General features: G+C 44.6%; 1 protein-coding gene across 3 annotated transcripts in view; it reads right to left on the reverse strand.

Annotated features, from left to right (window-relative positions):
* The window catches only part of ORMDL1 (ORMDL sphingolipid biosynthesis regulator 1), a 261,792-nt gene that overhangs the window by 114,959 nt on the left and 127,572 nt on the right, over nt 1–19,261 (reverse strand). The window contains exon 4 of one of the 3 annotated variants that reach the window (XM_040440518.1): nt 4,914–4,919. The exons of the other annotated variants lie outside the window; for them this stretch is intronic. Within the exon in view, the coding sequence (XP_040296452.1) occupies nt 4,914–4,919 (6 nt within the window). The remainder of the gene's footprint in view (nt 1–4,913; nt 4,920–19,261) is intronic. 3 annotated transcript variants of the gene reach the window in all.

Raw genomic sequence — 19,261 nt, forward strand, 5'->3', positions numbered from 1 at the left:
GTAACAGAGCCTCTAGTAACTAATTTAAAATGCTAATAATACAAAACTATAGATGGCTAGCTAAGAAGACACTGGCCTCAATTAGAGCACAAACTAGCTAGATGTTCGCTATGAGGACCAGACAAACAGAAAAATTGGATAATGGGGAAGGAGGAGAAAATCCTTCAAATGTAGCAACTAAAATTCAGTTGCTCATTTAAACCTAGTGGGGCCATGGTTTTTAAATTGTATATCCAACGGGTCTCGCGTTGGAGAATGGCACGGTCCTAGTCCCCCCCACGTCGTGGGGGAAAGACACGGTCTATATCCATGACAGATATACGGGCTTTCCCATTATGGTGACTATGAATATGATTGGCCACAGGTGTATCTTTCGCATTAGAAATATCATTTAAATGTTCACCGATTCTTCTGCGGAACTCGCAGATGATCTTGCTGCATTCGCATGTCAGGAGATATATCACCCCACGAGTTTGACAGTTGATAAAATGATGAATGGAGTATTCTTTGCCAGTGACAGTGCTATGGAACCTCTTCCCGGTTTGCAAATAGATGCAAGCAATGCAGCCACTGCACCTAAAGAAACCCTTAACGTTAGATTTTAACCATGTGGAGTCAGATTGGGGAGGAGGTATAAATTTACTCTAGACCAACCTGTCGCAGAGACTACGGCCATGGCGATAAGTGAGGTGTGGATAATCGCCCACAACCTCTCTCAAATCAAGGTCCAGCAAAAGAATTCCCCAATTTTTTTCAGAAAAACCTCTCGAATTTCACATGCAGCCCTGTCGTATGTAGTAATTAGGTGGATTAACTTCGGGGTCTGCACTTGATTAGATTTAGGAGTTAGAAGAGTCATTCTATTCTCATAGAGTGCAGACCTAAAGGCTCTCCTCAAGACTTTATCTGGATATCCTCGCTGGCGAAACCAAACACGTAGGTTATCCGCCTGCCTGATTAATTCATGCTTGGTGGAGCAGTTCCTCCTCAGGCGGAGGTACTGCCCCTTAGGGATTCCTCGCTTAAGCGGGAGAGCGTGACTGCTCTCCCACCTAAGCAAGGTATTAGTGGATGTAGGTTTTCTATATACAGACGTTTCAAGTTTGCCACCATCTATCTTAGGAACAAGGACATCAAGGAAAGTCAACTGTTTACAGTCTGCCTCACAGGTAAAATGTAAACCATTATCATTGAGCATCTCCACCAAAGAACGGAACAAATCCTCGCTACCGTTCCATATGATGAAGATGTCATCAATGTACCGCGCCCACAGCCCCACTTGGTCCATGAGTGCAGATCGTTCCTCCCTAAAACCAGGGTCTCCTCCCACCAGCCCAGCAACAGATTAGCGTACGATGGGGCACAAGAACTCCCCATCGCTGTGCCCCTGAGCTGGTGGCAGACCCTGCCATTAAAAGAAAACACATTACAGGTCAGCGTGAATTCTAGTAAAGAGAGGACAAATAGGCTGTGGAACTGACATCCGCGGGTACTCTGAAAATGTTCAACTGCTCTAATACCCAAGGAATGGGGAATGCTAGAGTACAATGCTTCAATGTCGATGCTTGCTAACATACTATCATCCTCAATATGGATCCCTTCTAATTGTTTTAACAAGTGCATGGTGTCACGGGTATACGAGGGGAGTGCAGTGACGAAAGGAGCCAGAGCCCGATCAACATAGATCCCCACAATCTGGCAATGATTCCCCACCCCCGATACGATGGGCCGCCCCTTAAGAGGGTGTGTTCCCTTGTGTAACTTGGGGAGACAATAAAACGTTGCCATACGGGGATCGGTAGGTAGCTGAAACTTGTATTCATCGTCTGTGATAACCTAGCCTCCTCCAAAATAGTCTTCAATTGTTAATAAAAACTAAATTTACAACCAAAATAGTCTTCAATTGCACTCTGAACTCTTCAGAAGGATCACGTGCCAAGACTTCATATGTGGAAGAGTCCTTAAAAAAGATTCAAACATAGTCCTATATTGACCATGGTTCATAAACACCGTATTCCCTCCTTTATCTGATCCCCTAGGGGACAGAGAGGTAAAACTTAGAATTTAATAATATACAGTACAGACCAAAAGTTTGAACACACCTTCTCATTCAAAGAGTTTTCTTTATTTTCATGACTATGAAGGCATCAAAACTATGAATTAACACATGTGGAATTATATACATAACAAACAAGTGTGAAACAACTGAAAATATGTCATATTCTAGGTTCTTCAAAGTAGCCACCTTCTGCTTTGATTACTGCCTTGCACACTCTTGGCATTCTCTTGATGAGCTTCAAGAGGTAGTCCCCTGAAATGGTCTTCCAACAGTCTTGAAGGAGTTCCCAGAGATGCTTAGCACTTGTTGGCCCTTTTGCCTTCACTCTGCGGTCCAGCTCACCCCAAACCATCTCGATTGGGTCCAGGTCCGGTGACTGTGGAGGCCAGGTCATCTGGCGCAGCACCCTATCACTCTCCTTCATGGTCAAATAGCCCTTACTTTCAAAGTTTTCCCAATTTTTTGGCTGACTGACTGACCTTCATTTTTTAAAGTAATGATAGCCACTCGTTTTTCTTTACTTAGCTGCTTTTTTCTTGCCATAATACAAATTCTAACAGTCTATTCAGTAGGACTATCAGCTGTGTATCCACCTGACTTCTCCTCAACGCCACTGATGGTCCCAACCCCATTTATAAGGCAAGAAATCCCACTTATTAAACCTGACAGGGCACACCTGTGAAGTGAAAACCATTTCAGGGGACTACCTCTTGAAGCTCATCAAGAGACTGCCAAGAGTGTGCAAAGCAGTAATCAAAGCAAAAGGTGGCTACTTTGAAGAACCTAGAATATGACATATTTTCAGTTGTTTCACACTTGTTTGTTATGTATATAATTCCACATGTGTTAATTCATAGTTTTGATGCCTTCAGTGTGAATCTACAATTTTCATAGTCATGAAAATAAAGAAAACTCTTTGAATGAGAAGGTGTGTCCAAACTTTTGGTCTGTACTGTATATCTAAAATGATGAAGCACTAGCCAGGAGAGCCTCTGAGACAAACAAACAAAAGACAGCCCAGATGGGCCTGGACGCACACTGAAAGACTACACCATCCACGTCTACTGCATCTGATGGGCGAGAACGTTCATTTTGTATGCTACTTACCTCTGTTACCATTCAGTGTTTGTGCGTCCAGGCCCATCAGGGCTGCCTTTTGTTTGTTTGTCTCAGAGGCTCTCCTGGCTAGTGCTTCATCATTTTAGATATATATTATTAAATTCTAAGTTTTACACCTCTGTCCCCTAGGGGATCAGTATATTTCGCTATTTACTATTGGGAGTAATCTGTCAAGTTTGATTTACTTGGCCTCATAGATTGTCGTATATTAAGTTGTTACAGAGCATGGCAGGCTTCCTTGCCACTGGCTTCAATGCTGAGAACTGGCTGGTGGAGGCCAGAGAAGTATTTTCTGACAAATAATTTTCCCAGAAAAAGTACACTCCCTCCTTTCATGCAGCGTTTAAGGAACTGATATTTATAAGGACCAAATCCTCTCTTGGTGGGAGGTACAGAGCCTGGAGAATTAGCTCAAACATAATATTGTTCCAAGGGGACTTAGGATCTCGCTATTGCCAGCAGCGAGATTCAGAAGTCTGGGCTTCCTCAGCAAGTGGGAGAAGGATGCCACTGAGAGTTCTCTACGGCTCATGCGCCTTCTTTTAATACAGGAGAAAAATGATCTAGAAGCACTAAAAAAAAAATGGACTGCAGGTATTGAGGTTGCTCAAATGTTCTCACAGGAGGCGGAGTTTGCAAATAAAGAGAAGCAACTACATAATTTCCTTGAGAAATATCAGTATCATCTCAAGGAGCGCAAGCACTGCCAATTTGTGAGAGACCTAGCAGACTAGAGTTGTTGCGATACCAAATTTTTGATTCGGTTTCGATACCATGAAAAAGTATTGCGATACTCGATACCATTCGATACCACGCGAAAAAAATAAACAAAAAAAGCCACGTGCATTCCTCATTTTTAAAAATGGCGAATCGCGCAGTTTTTATTTTATTTTTTCTGTTCCGGCATTCACCACCTAGATTTTTTTTTAATATTTTAATAGTTTGGACTTTTCTGACGTGGCGATGTAATATGTTTATTTATATATTTTATATGTGAAATTGGGAAAAGGGGGGTGATTTATACTTCATATTTTAGTGTTTTTTTTTTTTTCACTTTTTATTTAATAACTATTTCCCCCCTTAGGGGCTAGAACCTGGGATCTTTCATCCCTTTTCCTATTCACCCTGATAGATCTCTATCAGGGTGAATAGGACTCCACACTGTCCCTGCTGCTCTGTGCTTTGTGCACACAGCATCAGGGATGTTACCATGGCAACCAGGGCTTCTGTAGCGTCCTGGCTGCCATGGTAACCGATCGGAGCCCCAGGCTTACACAGCTGGGGCTCCGATCAGAAGCTGCCACTGCACCACCAATGAGGGGGAGTGGAGAGGTCCCTGTGGCCACTGCCACCAATGATTTTAATACTGGAGGGTTGAGAGGGGCCGGCGCACTGTGCCACCAATGATTTTAATGGGATGGGGGGATTGAGGGGGGGGGCACACTGCACCACCAATGATTTTACCCCTTTATACAGGAGGCGGGTACTAGCAGATCAGCGGCAGTTAACTGCCGCTGATCGCAGCTCCCTGTCAGGGGCAGGGTGCCGGCAATGCGATTCTGCTGCCGGCACCCGCCTCCTGTATGTGTTAGACTGACTACTGTATATGAGTCCAGACTTTCACTATTAGGCCACACAGAGCGGCGCCCAGCGATGTCTCAGCACTCACCATTTAGTCCTGGGCGCCGCTCCGTTCGCCCGCAGTGCCCCATTACTGTCTCCTCTCCTGCTCCACATGCTGCTGATTACTATCGGAGCGATGGGAGGAGACATTAGCTTCACTAGTGGGCGTTCCTTCTCCCTGGCTGTAGCGCTGTCCAATCGCAGCGCAGGGAAAAGGAACGCCCACTAGTGAAGCTGATGTCTCCTCCCATCGCTCCGATAGTAATCCTATCATTGGGGGCGCAGTGCGCCCGCCCCTCCCTTCTCATTGCCGCCCCTCCTCCACCCCCTCTCTTCTCATTGCCGCCCCTCCTCCGCCCCTCTCTTCTCATTGCCGCCCCTCCTCCGCCCCTCTCTTCTCATTGGTGGCAGCGGCAGCAGCACAGGGGGAGGGAGGACAGCTTCCTTCTCCCCGTGCTGCTGAGAGAGAACATGAGCGCGCCGATAGCAGCGCGCTCATGTTCAGAGATACTAGACTGCGCAGAAGCGCAGCCCAGTATCGAAAAAACGGAAATCCCGGTATCGTATCGATACCGGGACAAAAGTATCGATTGGGTATCGAAATTTCGATACCCGCAACAACCCTATAGCAGACTTTAAAGAAAACCAACAGGAGAGATATTGCGGGTGGCAACACTGACCAACCCTCGACCGGAACCGATTGCTCTGATTCTGATAGCGTGCCAAAAGGAGTCAGGTTGTCCCCTCGGGGGGGGGGGCAACCGCCGTGGGCGACAGAGAGGAGGTTCACGGGGGAGGGACTGGCATTTTTTAGGGGGTACTTGCTAATATCAGAGCCAATAATCCGCAGACCTATCCATTACGCAATCGTACCCAACCAACTCCAAACCCTTAGGACCTCAGGTTGGTAACCTTTCCTCCCGTCTTCTCAGTACGGTTGAGACCGAGGTTCTCCAACTTGCTCTCTCTTTTGTACCGACCCCTAATTTCAATAAATTTGACATCATTAAGGACCTCAACCTCTTTGTTCGCAAGCTTTGCTGGCACAAATTTCATAAACTACAGAGAAAAAACGGTGTCGCGAGCTTGGCATTTCTCTAGCCATCCTTTCGGACGTGCGTTTACTGTACGGTCTTGATAGGGAATTCGACCAGCAGGAGGGTTTGGGTCCGTTCACTAGTCTAAAGCTTAAAAGCAATAAAATGCCACCTAATTCTGGTGAATTGTCATGTGTGGATGTTTTTCTTAACACAGTTTCACAACAGATTGAGGACTTACATCCCTCTCATTTTTCCAACCTTGACCGGCCCCATGCCACTGTTATTTCTAATCTTGAAAGCGATCACTCTATAGTTATTAAACCCTCAGATAAAGGAGGGAATACGGTGGTTATGGACCATGGTCAATATAGGACTATTTTTGAATCTTTGTTGAAGGACACTTCCACATATGAAGTCTTGGCACGTGATCCTTCTGAAGGGTTCAGAATGCAATTGAAGACTATTTTGGATGAGGCTAGGTTGTCACGGATCATCACGGACGATGAATACAAGTTTCTGCTACCTACCCATCCCCTTATGGCAACGTTTTATTGTCACCCCAAGTTACACAAGGGGATGCACCCTCTTAAGGGGCGGCCCATTGTATCGGGGGTGGGGAATCATTGCCAGAATGTGGGGATCTATGTTGATCGGGCTCTGGCTCCCTTCGTCACTGCACTACCCTTGTATACCCGTGACACCACGCACTTATTAAAACAATTAGAAAAGATTCATATTGAGGATGATAGTATGTGTGACGGCGGGCGTGCACTCAGACTCACAGATAACCCACCAACAAGGCTCTGGGCGAGAGACAGGGGAAGGGTCACCTCCTAGCTAATCCCTGACCTCTTTCCCTGCACTGTTCAGCCCACATGCAGACCTTAATGGTAGGTATGATGTGTCCCCGTGCCTGGGCTGAAACACCCTAAATTCCCTAAGATGGTGAAGAGGGGAAATAGGAGCAGCCTGCTCGCACAGAACCTGGATGGGAGAGATGACACAAAACAACCAAACTTGAAATCACACTTAGCTTGCTGAGCTGGAACAGCCAACCTTCCTTCCTAGCTTCCAAGACCACAATGATTCCTATAATCCACTCAGAGCACTTGGATGGTGTGCTATTTAAACGAATGACTCCACCCAGTGCACCTGATGAGAGGCGGATCCAGCACAGCTCCAAAACAAACACTAAACTCGTGCTGCTATCCTGGCCGACCTCCGCACATAGTCAGAGCGGGGCATGACAGTATGTTAGCAAGCATCGACGTTGAAGCATTGTACTCTAGCATTCCCCATTCCTTGGGTATTAGAGCAGTTGAACATTTTCAGAGTACCCGCGGATGTCAGTTCCAAGCCCACAGCCTATTTGTCCTCTCTTTACTAGAATTCACGCTGACCTGTAATGTGTTTTCTTTTAATGGCAGGGTCTACCACCAGCTCAGGGGCACAGCAATGGGGAGTTCTTGTGCCCCATCGTACGCTAATCTGTTCCTGGGCTGGAGGGAAACTCGGAATTGGTGTTGGTAGGGGAAGGCCCTCAGTCTGGGGAGAGAGGTGGTGGCCAGTCTGATGAGGCCGAAAGAAAAAGAGCCGCTTTGGAACAGGCTCCTAGCCTGCAAGATATATTTCAGGAAATAAAAAAATGTAACACGGCGATACGGGACCTCTCTCTCTAGACTGGAAATATTAGGGAATCGGTCGGACTCCTTAGGGTGGATCTACAAGACTACAAAGATAGATTGACAGAAGTAGAGAAAAGAACATCAGAAGTGGAGGATATAGCGCAGACAGTGGTTAAAGAGAAAAACAGGTTAATGGTAGAAAATAAGGAAATAAAATATAAATTAATACAGCTGGAAAATAGGGTCAGGAGGTCAACTCTGAGATGCCTGGGGATCCCAGAGGGAACAGAGGGGCAAGACCCTCGTATTTTTATACAAGACTGGTTGAAGGAACAATTGGGTCAGGATATTTCTGAATATAAAAGCTTTGTGGAGAGTGCCTATAGAGTGCCGGCAAAGATACCTCCTCCTGGTACAAGACCGAGGGTTATGATTTTGAATCTGCTCTCGGTCAGGGACAGGGAGGAGATATTGCGCAGCGCAAGAAGGAAAGGGAGGCTGGACTATGCGGGTACAACAGTTATGATATTTCACGATTACGCAAAAGAAACGGTAAATGAAAGAAGCCGGTTTATGGATGTGTAAAAAATATTGCGGTCAAAGAATGTTAAATACTCAATGATGTTTCTGGCCAAGCTGAGAATTGAATGGGAAAGTAAATCGTGGTTCTTTGAGACAGCAGAGGCGGCGGGAGAATGGGTTAAGGAAAAGATAAAGGGCTGAGCAGTGGGTTGGGATGTACGGGGCGCCGTAGGGGCGAATGCTAGTTTAGAGAACTAGGACCTAGGTTTGCCTTTTTTTTTTTTTCTCTTTCTCCATTGTCTCCTTCCTCCATTCCCGTTGGGCCATCCCTCTTCTTTTCCTATATCAGGGTTTTCGACCCATCTATAATATTGGGGGCCTGCCATTTTATGGTAATGATAGGAAGATGATAAAAAAAAAAAAAAAAAAAAAAAAAAACATTAGAATCATCTCATGGAATATTAGGGGGTTGAGTAGGGGTTCAAAGAGAGTCGCGGTCTTCGATGCAATACATAGATCTCTCCCAGCAGTGGTCTGTTTGCAGGAGACACACCTCACGAATGAGACAACGGCTGGGATAGGTAGACAATGGATGCAATATGCTTTCCACTCAGTATATTCAGCATACGCGAGAGGAGTAAGCATATTAATACATCGGGACATAGATATAAAAATAGTGAAAGTAACTATAGACAAGGAGGGCTGCTATGTCCTGTTGGATTGTATACTGGAAGGTAGAGCATGGTTGATAGCAAGTGTGTATATACCGCCACCCTTTAAAATCGACGTCCTTTTAAAAATGTATGATATTGCACTTAAGGCAGGGGATAAACTACTGTTGGTGGTTGGAGACTTTAATAACGTTATGGATGCAAGAATAGATAGATGTAAATTGGGGAATAATCAGGGGCCCTGTATGGGATCTAAACTAATAAATATCACTAAAGAGATGGGTTGGGTTGACATTTGGAGGGTCATGCACCCTAATTTACGGAAATACTCATGTTTTTCAAAGACTCATAGGAGTCTATCACGGATTGATTTAGTTTTCACAAATTAGAAAAGTTCACTGGAAATTGCAGGGGTGAAATATGGGCAACGGGGTGTTTCGGATCACAATCCAGATAAGTGAAAAAAATTACACTGCAAATCCCACAGATCAAAACTATACTCTCTGGATAGAGAAGGCCTCCGAACGAAAGGATAAATTGTTCTTACTGGCAGAACAACAAAAAGAAAACCACGTAAGGGACAACTATATCTATGCACACATCCCCGGGAAAAAATTAGCGGCCCTGGTAGCGACCCAAACAAAAAAGAATAAGTATATCCATTGTATATTGGATAAAACTGGACATAAAAATACGGAGCAAACAGTTAAAATAGAGCTACTCCAAAAATATTTTACAGATATATACAGAAGTAAGATAAATAAAAATTCTGTGCAAATACAACAGTTTTTGGATCAAATTACTATCTCGAGGTTAACAATAGATCAATGCAAGTCCCTGGAAGCTCCCTTAACCCAGATAGAAGTGAAGGAGATGTTAAAAGGGATAACAAAGAACAAGGCCCCAGGAATAGATGGCATCCCATTTGAGGTGTACGCCCAATATAAAGAAATATTAATTCTGAAACTGCTTAAAATCTGGGAGTCAGCGGAGCAGGCGGGAAAACTGCCAGATTCTATGCGAGAGGCCTTGATCCCACTCATCTTAAAGCCAGGCAAGGACCCGGCCCTGATGGATTCATACCGCCCTATCTCATTGATCACCACAGATAATAAAATACTAGCCAAGATTCTGGCAAACAGACTTAGGTGTGTGATCTCGGAGCTTGTTCATGAGGATCAATCGGGATTCATGTTGAGCAAAACTACCACAGAGTATATCATGAGATACTTTGTGAATACCCAGTTTGAACCCACAAATTGCGGAGAACGGTTGATTGTGACTATAGATGCCTCAAAGGCTTTTGATACGATAGAATGGCCCTTCTTGTTCAGCACAATGAAAAAAATGGGATTCGGGGATCGTTTTGTTACATGGGTAAAACTATTGTATACGGAAATCACCGCAAGGATGATAGTAAATGGAGAACATTCAGGTCGCATACCAATTGGCAGAGGGGTCAGACAGGGATGTCCTCTCCCCGCTGCTCTTTGCTATAGCTATCGAACCGCTTGCAGATTGTGGGGTTCAGATATCGCACCCATGAGGAAAAAAATTGCTTTATACGCAGATGATATCATGTTATTTGTGGGTTCACACGGATCATTATCCACCTCCGGACCGCCTAACGCAGATTCGCGTTCCGGAGGTGGCAGCGCTGCGGACAATCACGCATATACGCGTCATCTCGCGAGACGCGAGATTTCGCTCAAAGCCGGCCCGCGCATGCGCATCGCGGGCCGGCAAAATTCAAAGAACAAGTTCGTCACCAGCCTGCCAGCAACGATCATTGGCTGGCAGGCTGGCGATTTTCAAAAAATCCAATCAAAAGTCATATAACAGATCATATTAGTAAATATGATCATTTATATGGCTTGTCTGCTCCTCTGCTGGTCCTTTTCGTCGGTTGGATCCAGCAGAGGAGCAGACTTCACAGTGAGTACACCAAATAGCACACCTTAGCCCCAGATCACCCCCCTGCACCCCAATTAACCCTTTGATCACCTCTTTGATCGCCCCTGTCAATCACTATTGAAAGGAAAAAAAGTGATCAGTGTAAACTGTCACTTTTTTTTTTTTCACTAGTATTGGCTGTTAGGTTTTAGGGATAGTTTAGGCCCCTTGGTTAGGTAGTTAGCGCCCACCCCACCGCACCGCAGTCACTTTTATTCGCTGAATAGCGTATCGCTAATCAGCATTTGTACTTTTATAGTATTCATTTTACACGCACTGCGGCGATAAAAAAATCAGTTTTGATATTTTTTATCAACCGCAGCAGCCTCCGGCACTTCGCTAGCCTCCCCTTTGTAAGACAGGTTTGCTTTTTTTCTTGGGTAGTCTCAGGATCCGCTTCAAGAGCAGCAGAGTGGGGCTGTCGCTGCCGGATCACGTGGTGAGGCATACACCAGCAGCGCAGCCCTCCCTGGACCTAGTACCAGCACTGCCGTACAACATGGTGACGTGGCGAGCACCAGAAGGGCAGTTGAAGCTGGTACGGTGGCACGTGCGCTAGTTACCTCGTCGCAGCCACCGCACAGACAGGCCCGTAGAGCCCCTAGAATCCCTGAGGTGCTGGCAAACCCTGATTGGCAGTCACCAACTTCAGCCGCACCTGTAGTTCCCCCTTTCACCGCCCAGGCTGGAGTTCGGGTTGAGACAGCTCAAATCGGTTCGGCCCTGGGATTTTTTGAGCTGTTCTTGACTGCGGAGCTCTTGGACTTAGTCGTGGCAGAGACAAACCGGTATGCCACACAATTTATAACCGCCAACCCGGGAAGCTTTTATGCCCAGCCTTTCCGGTGGAAACCAGTCCAAGTTTCCGAACTTAAAATTTTTTTGGGCCTTCTCCTCAACATGGGCCTGACAAAAAAGCATGAATTGCGGTCATATTGGTCCACGAACCCGATTCATCACATGCCCATGTTCTCTGCTGCTATGTCCAGGGCACGATTTGAGGCCATCCTCCGTTTCCTGCATTTTAGCAACACCACCTCCCGTCCCAGAGGCCACCCAGCTTTTGACCGGCTCCACAAAATTCGGCCCCTCATAGACCATTTCAACCAGAAATTTGCAGATTTGTATACCCCTGAGCAAAACATCTGCGTAGACGAGTCCCTAATACATTTTACCGGGCGCCTTGGCTTCAAACAATACATCCCAAGCAAGCGTGCCCGGTATGGGGTCAAATTGTATAAGCTCTGTGAAAGGGCCACAGGCTATACCCACAAATTTCGGATCTATGAGGGAAAAGATCAGACCCTGGAGCCGGTCGGTTGCCCTGACTACCTGGGGAGCAGTGGGAAGACAGTCTGGGACTTGGTGTCACCCTTATTCGGCAAGGGGTACCATCTTTATGTGGACAATTTTTACACAAGTGTGGCCCTCTTTAGGCATTTGTTTCTAGAACGGATTTGCGCCTGTGGAACCGCGCGAACTAGTCGCGTGGGCTTCCCCCAACGGCTTGTAACCACCCATCTTGCAAGGGGGGAGAGGGCTGCCTTGTGTAACGAAGAACTGCTCGCGGTGAAATGGAGAGACAAGCGTGACGTTTACATGCTCTCCTCCATTCACGCAGACACGACAATCCAAATTGAGCGAGCAACCCGTGTCATTGAAAAGCCCCTCTGTGTCCACGACTATAATGCGCTCATGGGAGGCGTGGACTTCAATGACCAGATGTTGTCTCCGTATTTAGTTTCCCGCAGAACCAGACGCTGGTATAAGAAGGTGTCTGTATATTTAATTCAATTGGCGCTGTATAATAGTTTTGTTCTCTACAGTAAGGCTGGGAGAACAGGATCCTTCCTCAAATTCCAGGAAGAGATCATCGAGAACCTCCTTTACCCAGGAGGTTCCGTGGCCCCATCCACCAGTGTAGTTAGCCGTCTACACGAGCGACATTTCCCCAGTGTCGTTCCTGGTACCTCAACCCAACCGTCACCCCGAAAAAGATGTCGTGTCTGTAGCAGGAGTGGAATAAGGCGTGACACCCGCTATTTCTGTCCTGACTACCCTGCCCTATGCTTTGGTGAGTGTTTCCGGAAGTATCACACACAGGTACACCTAGCATAGGGATTGCATCTCACAGGACAGGCACACAGGGCTATTAGGGCCCTTTTACTCACAGCTGCTGCAAACCTCTCCTTTCACCTGGGATAAACTGCATAACGTACTTTGCCACATCTTTGGGCGATTTGCGCTTTGCACATTGTCCCATGGGGAAGGAGAGGTTTGTTCTATAAAGGTAAAAAAAACTAAACAAAAAAAAAATTACCGGTAAGTAAAAAAGTTTAAAAAAAGTTAATATGTTCTGTTCTAAAGTTAATAAAGTTATTGCGTTGCGGCCTGGTTTTTTTCTTTTCTTTTTTCTTTTTTTTACCTTTCAGGTGGACCAACCGATCGACTAGCTGCAGCACTGATGTGCATTCTGACAGAAGCATTGCGCTGCTGTCAGATTACACGCAAGTCGGTGTATGCGGCGCTGCAAGACGAGATTTCTCCTCTGCAGTAAAAGATACGTTTGCCGAGGCATATGAGCTGAGGAGGTGGCGGTGTTCATATACTTTGGCAAACACTTTGTATATATAAAAAAAAAAATCCCGGCAATGATTTATTCATCCACATCGATTGATGTGAATGGAGAAATCGGGTTTGCCAGGGCATACGAGCTAAGTGGGTATGGATGTTGGGCGGAGCTCCTATGTCCTGGCAGACGCCTTTCCCCTCCTTTTTTTTTTTTGGCAGAGATTTTTTCATCCACATTGATCGATGCGAATGAAGAAATCTGTGCCGTTCATTTTTTTCTTTCAGCCCAGAGGCTGAACGGAAAAAATAAATCTCATTACCCGTATGCTCAATATAAGGAGAATAGCAGAAACTCCTAATGCTGGGCATACATGTAATGATTGTGGAGACCCTCAAATGCCAGGGCAGTACAAACACCCCACAAATAACACCATTTTGGAAAGAAGACACCCCAAGGTATTCGCTGAGGGGCATATTGAGTCCATGAAAGATTGAAATTTTTGTCCCAAGTTAGCGGAAAGGGAGACTTTGTGAGAACAAAATCAAAAAAATCAATTTCCGCTAACTTGTGCCCAAAATTTTTTTTTTCTATGAACTCGCCATGCCCCTCATTAAATACCTTGGGGTGTCTTCTTTCCAAAATGGGGTCACATGTGGGGTATTTATACTGCCCTGGCTTTTTAGGGGCCCCAAAGCGTGAGAAGAAGTCTGGTATCCAAATGTCTAAAAATGCCCTCCTAAAAGGAATTTGGGCACCTTTGCCCACCTAGGCTGCAAAAAAGTGTCACACATCTGGTATCTCTGTATTCAGGAGAAGTTGAGGAATGTGTTTTGGGGTGTCTTTTTACATATACCCATGCTGGGTGAGATAAATATCTTGGTCAAATGCCAACTTTGTATAAAAAAATGGGAAAAGTTGTCTTTTGCCAAGATATTTCTCTCACCCAGCATGGGTATATGTAAAATGACACCCCAAAACACATTCCCCACCTTCTCCTGAGTACGGAGATACCAGATGTGTGACACTTTTTTGCAGCCTAGGTGGGCAAAGAGGCCCACATTCCAAAGAGCACCTTTCGGATTTCACAGGTCATTTACCTACTTACCACACATTAGGGCCCCTGGAAAATGCCAGGGCAGTATAACTACCCCACAAGTGACCCCATTTTGGAAAGAAGACACCCCAAGGTATTCCGTGAGGGGCATGGCAAGTTCCTAGAATTTTTTATTTTTTGTCACAAGTTAGTGGAAAATGATGATTTTTTTTTATTTTTTTATTTTTTTCATACAAAGTCTCATATTCCACTAACTTGTGACAAAAAATAAAAACTTCCATGAACTCACTATGCCCATCAGCGAATACCTTGGGGTCTCTTCTTTCCAAAATGGGGTCACTTGTGGGGTAGTTATACTGCCCTGGCATTCTAGGGGCCCAAATGTGTGGTAAGGAGTTTGAAATCAAATTCTGTAAAAAATGACCTGTGAAATCCGAAAGGTGCTCTTTGGAATATGGGCCCCTTTGCCCACCTAGGCTGCAAAAAAGTGTCACACATCTGGTATCTCCGTACTCGGGAGAAGGTGGGGAATGTGTTTTGGGGTGTCATTTTACATATACCCATGCTGGGTGAGAGAAATATCTTGGCAAAAGACAACTTTTCCCATTTTTTAATACAAAGTTGGCATTTGACCAAGATATTTATCTCACCCAGCATGGGTATATGTAAAAAGACACCCCAAAACACATTCCTCAACTTCTCCTGAATACAGAGATACCAGATGTGTGACACTTTTTTGCAGCCTAGGTGGGCAAAGGGACCCATATTCCAAAGAGCACCTTTCGGATTTCACAGGTCATTTTTTACAGAATTTGATTTCAAACTCCTTACCACACATTTGGGCCCCTAGAATGCCAGGGCAGTATAACTACCCCACAAGTGACCCCATTTTGGAAAGAAGAGACCCCAAGGTATTTCGTGATGGGCATAGTGAGTTCATAGAACTTTTTATTTTTTGTCACAAGTTAGTGGAATATGAGACTTTGTAAGAAAAAAAAAAAAAAATAAATCATCATTTTCCGCTAACTTGTGACAAAAAATAAAAAGTTCTATGAACTCACTATGCCCATCAGCGAATACCTTAGGGTGTGTACTTTCCGAAATGGGGTCATTTGTGGGGTGTTTGTACTGTCTGGGCATTGTAGAACCTCAGGAAACATGACAGGTGCTCAGAAAGTCAGAGCTGCTTCAAAAAGCGGAAATTCACATTTTTGTACCATAGTTTGTAAACGCTATAACTTTTACCCAAACATTTTTTTTTTTATCAAAGACATGTAGAACAATAAATTTAGAGCAAAATTTATATATGGATCTCGTTTTTTCTGCAAAATTTGACAACTGAAAAATGTCATTTTTTTGCAAAAAAATCGTTAAATTTCGATTAATAACATAAAAAGTAAAAATGTCAGCAGCAATGAAATACCACCAAATGAAAGCTCTATTAGTGAGAAGAAAAGGAGGTAAAATTCATTTGGGTGGTAAGTTGCATGACCGAGCAATAAACGGTGAAAGTAGTGTAGGTCAGGAGTGTAAAAAGTGGCCTGGTCTTTCAGGGTGTTTAAGCACTGGGGGCTGAGGTGGTTAAATAGGATATTTCAGGTATTCGAGCAATTTGGTAGACATGCGGGACTTAGGATAAACTGGTCCAAATCGGCGTGTATCCCGATTGACCCTCTGAATGAGTTCAGACCGGGAGAGCTGGAAATTAAGAGGATTGATGAACCTGTTAAATATCTGGGAATTCAGATCACTCCGGATCCCAAAGATTTTGTTAAATTAAATGTGATCCCGAAAATCCAGGAAATTAGGAAGAAAATAGAGGTATGGAAAAAATTGTACATGTCGATGGCAGGACATATTTCACTGGTTAAGATGTGCGTATTACCCGCTCTGAACTACATTCTGTGGAATACACCAGTGATAATCCCCAAAAGATACTTTAAAAAAATAGCTAGCCTACTAACTGGTTTAATAAGGCGAGGAAAAAAAAATGAGGACTAAGGCACAGATACTGAGTATCCAGGAGAAGGAGGGTGGATTATCCGTACCAGACCTGGAACTCTATTTTAGTGCATGGATTATAAAAAACATTATAACATGGAGTAACACACAAAGTTACAAAAACTTAATAGCAGGGATAAATAAAAAACTGGAGAAATGTAATATCTTTCAAGTTATGGAAACAGGTATTCTGGCCCAACAGGGAGGTAAACATAGACCTTTGATTCTGCTGATGGCCAAGAGTTGGGAGACAGTAAAAGAATTATGGTCCCAAACTGGGCTCTATGCAGATACCATACTATGAGATAATACTGGCCTCACAGAATTAAAGTTAATTGAACAGAAGATCTGGTGGAAACACGGAATATACAAACTAGGACAGGTATGGGAGGTGGGGGATATAATACATTATTAAGAGCTAAAAACGAAATACCAACTGAAAAATATAGGGATGAGGTTCTATTACTTACAACTAAAACATGCACTGTATAAGATGATAGGGAAAGGCATACAAATAACCACTTTGCCACAGCCCTTGGAGAATATTATTAAGTTAACACCTGGCAAGAAATTGATTTCAAGAATATGGCTGTCGCATCAAAAGAATAACAGAAGAGCAGTGGATAACCTGATTCATAAATGACAGGGCATTTTGGAACCTGTGAGGGAAGGTTTTTGGGATTCAGCTATACAGGCAAAGACCAGGGTTTCAAGGAATTTCTCTTATAGAATAATCCAATTTAATATACTGTATCGTCTCTACTACTCTCCAAAAAAGTTAATGAAGTACTATAGAACTAAAGTCTTTACTTGCCAGAAGTGTGGAGAGACAGGAGTGGACGATATACATATATTATGGACATGCATAAAAATCCTAAATTACTGGGCAAAGTTAACTTAAAAAAAATGTGGAATATCACCAGTTTATAGTACCCAGACATTTTGAGGAATGCATCTTAGGGGTGATGGACGGTATGGAAGTGCCCCAACTTTAAATGTAGGTCCCTACATTTAAAGAATGGGAAAATCGCACAACAATGATGCTAGCCAGTGAGGAGTTCCATCTGATCGGGTTTAAGAAAAAACACAGATGGCTCAATAAAAACTGAGGGTTGGCAGGGGGGAGGGGCAATGGCGTGAAGATGGTATTTTTTTTATTTTTATATATTTTTTCTCTTCCAGCAACCGACATACTAAGGGCTGGGGGGGGGGGGGGGGGAATAAATATATGTATTTAATTAATATAATCATGTAAGATTAAGATGATTTGTGAAAAACTATGTAAGAATTGGAAAAATTGTAATAAAGATTTATTTATAAAAAAAAAAAATCTGTTCCTGGGCTGGTGGGAGGAGACCCTGGTCTTTAGGGAGGAACGATATGCACTCATGGACCAAGTGGGGCTGTGGGCGCGGTACATTGATGACATCTTCATCATATGGAACAGTAGCGAGGATTTGTTCCGTTCTTTGGTGGAGATGCTCAATGATAATAATATTGGTTTACATTTTACCTGTGAGGCAGACTGCAAACGGTTGCCTTTCCTTGATGTCCTTGTTTCTAAGACAGATGGTGGCGAACTTGAAACGTCTGTATATAGAAAACCTACATCCACTAATACCTTGCTTAGGTGGGAGAGCAGTCACCCTCTCCCGCTTAAGCGAGGAATCCCTAAGGGGCAGTACCTCCGCCTGAGGAGGAACTGCTCCACCAAGCGCGAATTAATCAGGCAGGCGGATAACCTACGTGTTTGGTTTCGCCAGCGAGGATATCCAGATAAAGTCTTGAGGAGAGCCTTTAGGTCTGCACTCTATGAGAATAGAATGACTCTTCTAACTCCTAAATCTAATCAAGTGCAGACCCCGAAGTTAATACGCCTAATTACTACATACGACAGGGCTGCATGTGAAATTCGAGAGGTTTTCCGAAAAAAATTGTGGATTTGAGAGAGGTTGTGGGCGAGTATCCACACCTCACTTATCGCCGCGGCCGTAGTCTCTGCGACAGGTTGGTCTCCAGTGAATTTATACCTCCTCCCCAATCTGATTCCACATGGTTAAAATCTAACGTTAAGGGTTTCTTTAGGTGCAGTGGCTGCATTGCTTGCACCTATTTGCAAACCGGGAAGAGGTTTCGTAGCACTATCACGGGCAAAGAATACTCCATTCATCATTTTATCAACTGTCAAACTCGCGGGGTGATATATCTCCTGACATGCGAATGCGGCAGGGAATATGTGGAGTTTTGCAGAAGAATCGGTGAACTGTCACGAGGGTGTCAAGAGCCACGCCTGACTCCGTTATACCCGGGGTCAGGAAGTCGCAGCGGGTGGCTGCACGCTCTATGTCTAAAGACAGTGCTGTTTATTAATGGTAGCTTTCTGGGTTTGCCTTGCAATCCTTTTTGGCTCACTCAGGGATCCGTAGCTTCTCCTCCTCAGCTGTTTCTTGTCCAGCAATCCCAACCTCCTTATATTCCCATCTCTCACTTCTCTGGTTTCCAGATATAGAGCTTCCTGCCTGGACTTCTATACTGACCCACTGGAGCTGTGTGGCTGTGTTCCCTGGTTGTTGTTCCAGAACGTTACCCTCCGGATCCCTGTTGGGCCTTGGTGGTCTGTTGTTGTCGCCCACCTGGGATTATATGTTTGTCTGTATTGTCTGTCCTCTCCTTGGTGTTTTCCTCTTAGTGTCAGTGGTGCGGACTAGTGATCCCACCGCCCCATTCACTACATAGGGCTCATCTTAGGGAAAGCCAGGGTTTAGGCACGTGATCGGCGTACGGGTGAGGAACCCGTCTAGGGACGTCAGGGCAGTCAGGTGCCAGCCGCAAGGTGAGTCAGGGGTCACCATCTTTCCCTCTCCCTTGGACAGGGCCTTCCCATTTCCCTCCCTTTGTGTGACGCCGGTCATTACATGAACATTTAAATGATATTGCTAAGGCCAAAGATACACCTGTGGCCAATCACATTTATAGTCACCATAATGGGAAAGCCCGTATATCTGTCATGGGTATAGAAGTG

The sequence above is a fragment of the Bufo bufo genome, chromosome 7 (genome assembly GCF_905171765.1).
Source record: "Bufo bufo chromosome 7, aBufBuf1.1, whole genome shotgun sequence".
NCBI lineage: Eukaryota > Metazoa > Chordata > Amphibia > Anura > Bufonidae > Bufo > Bufo bufo.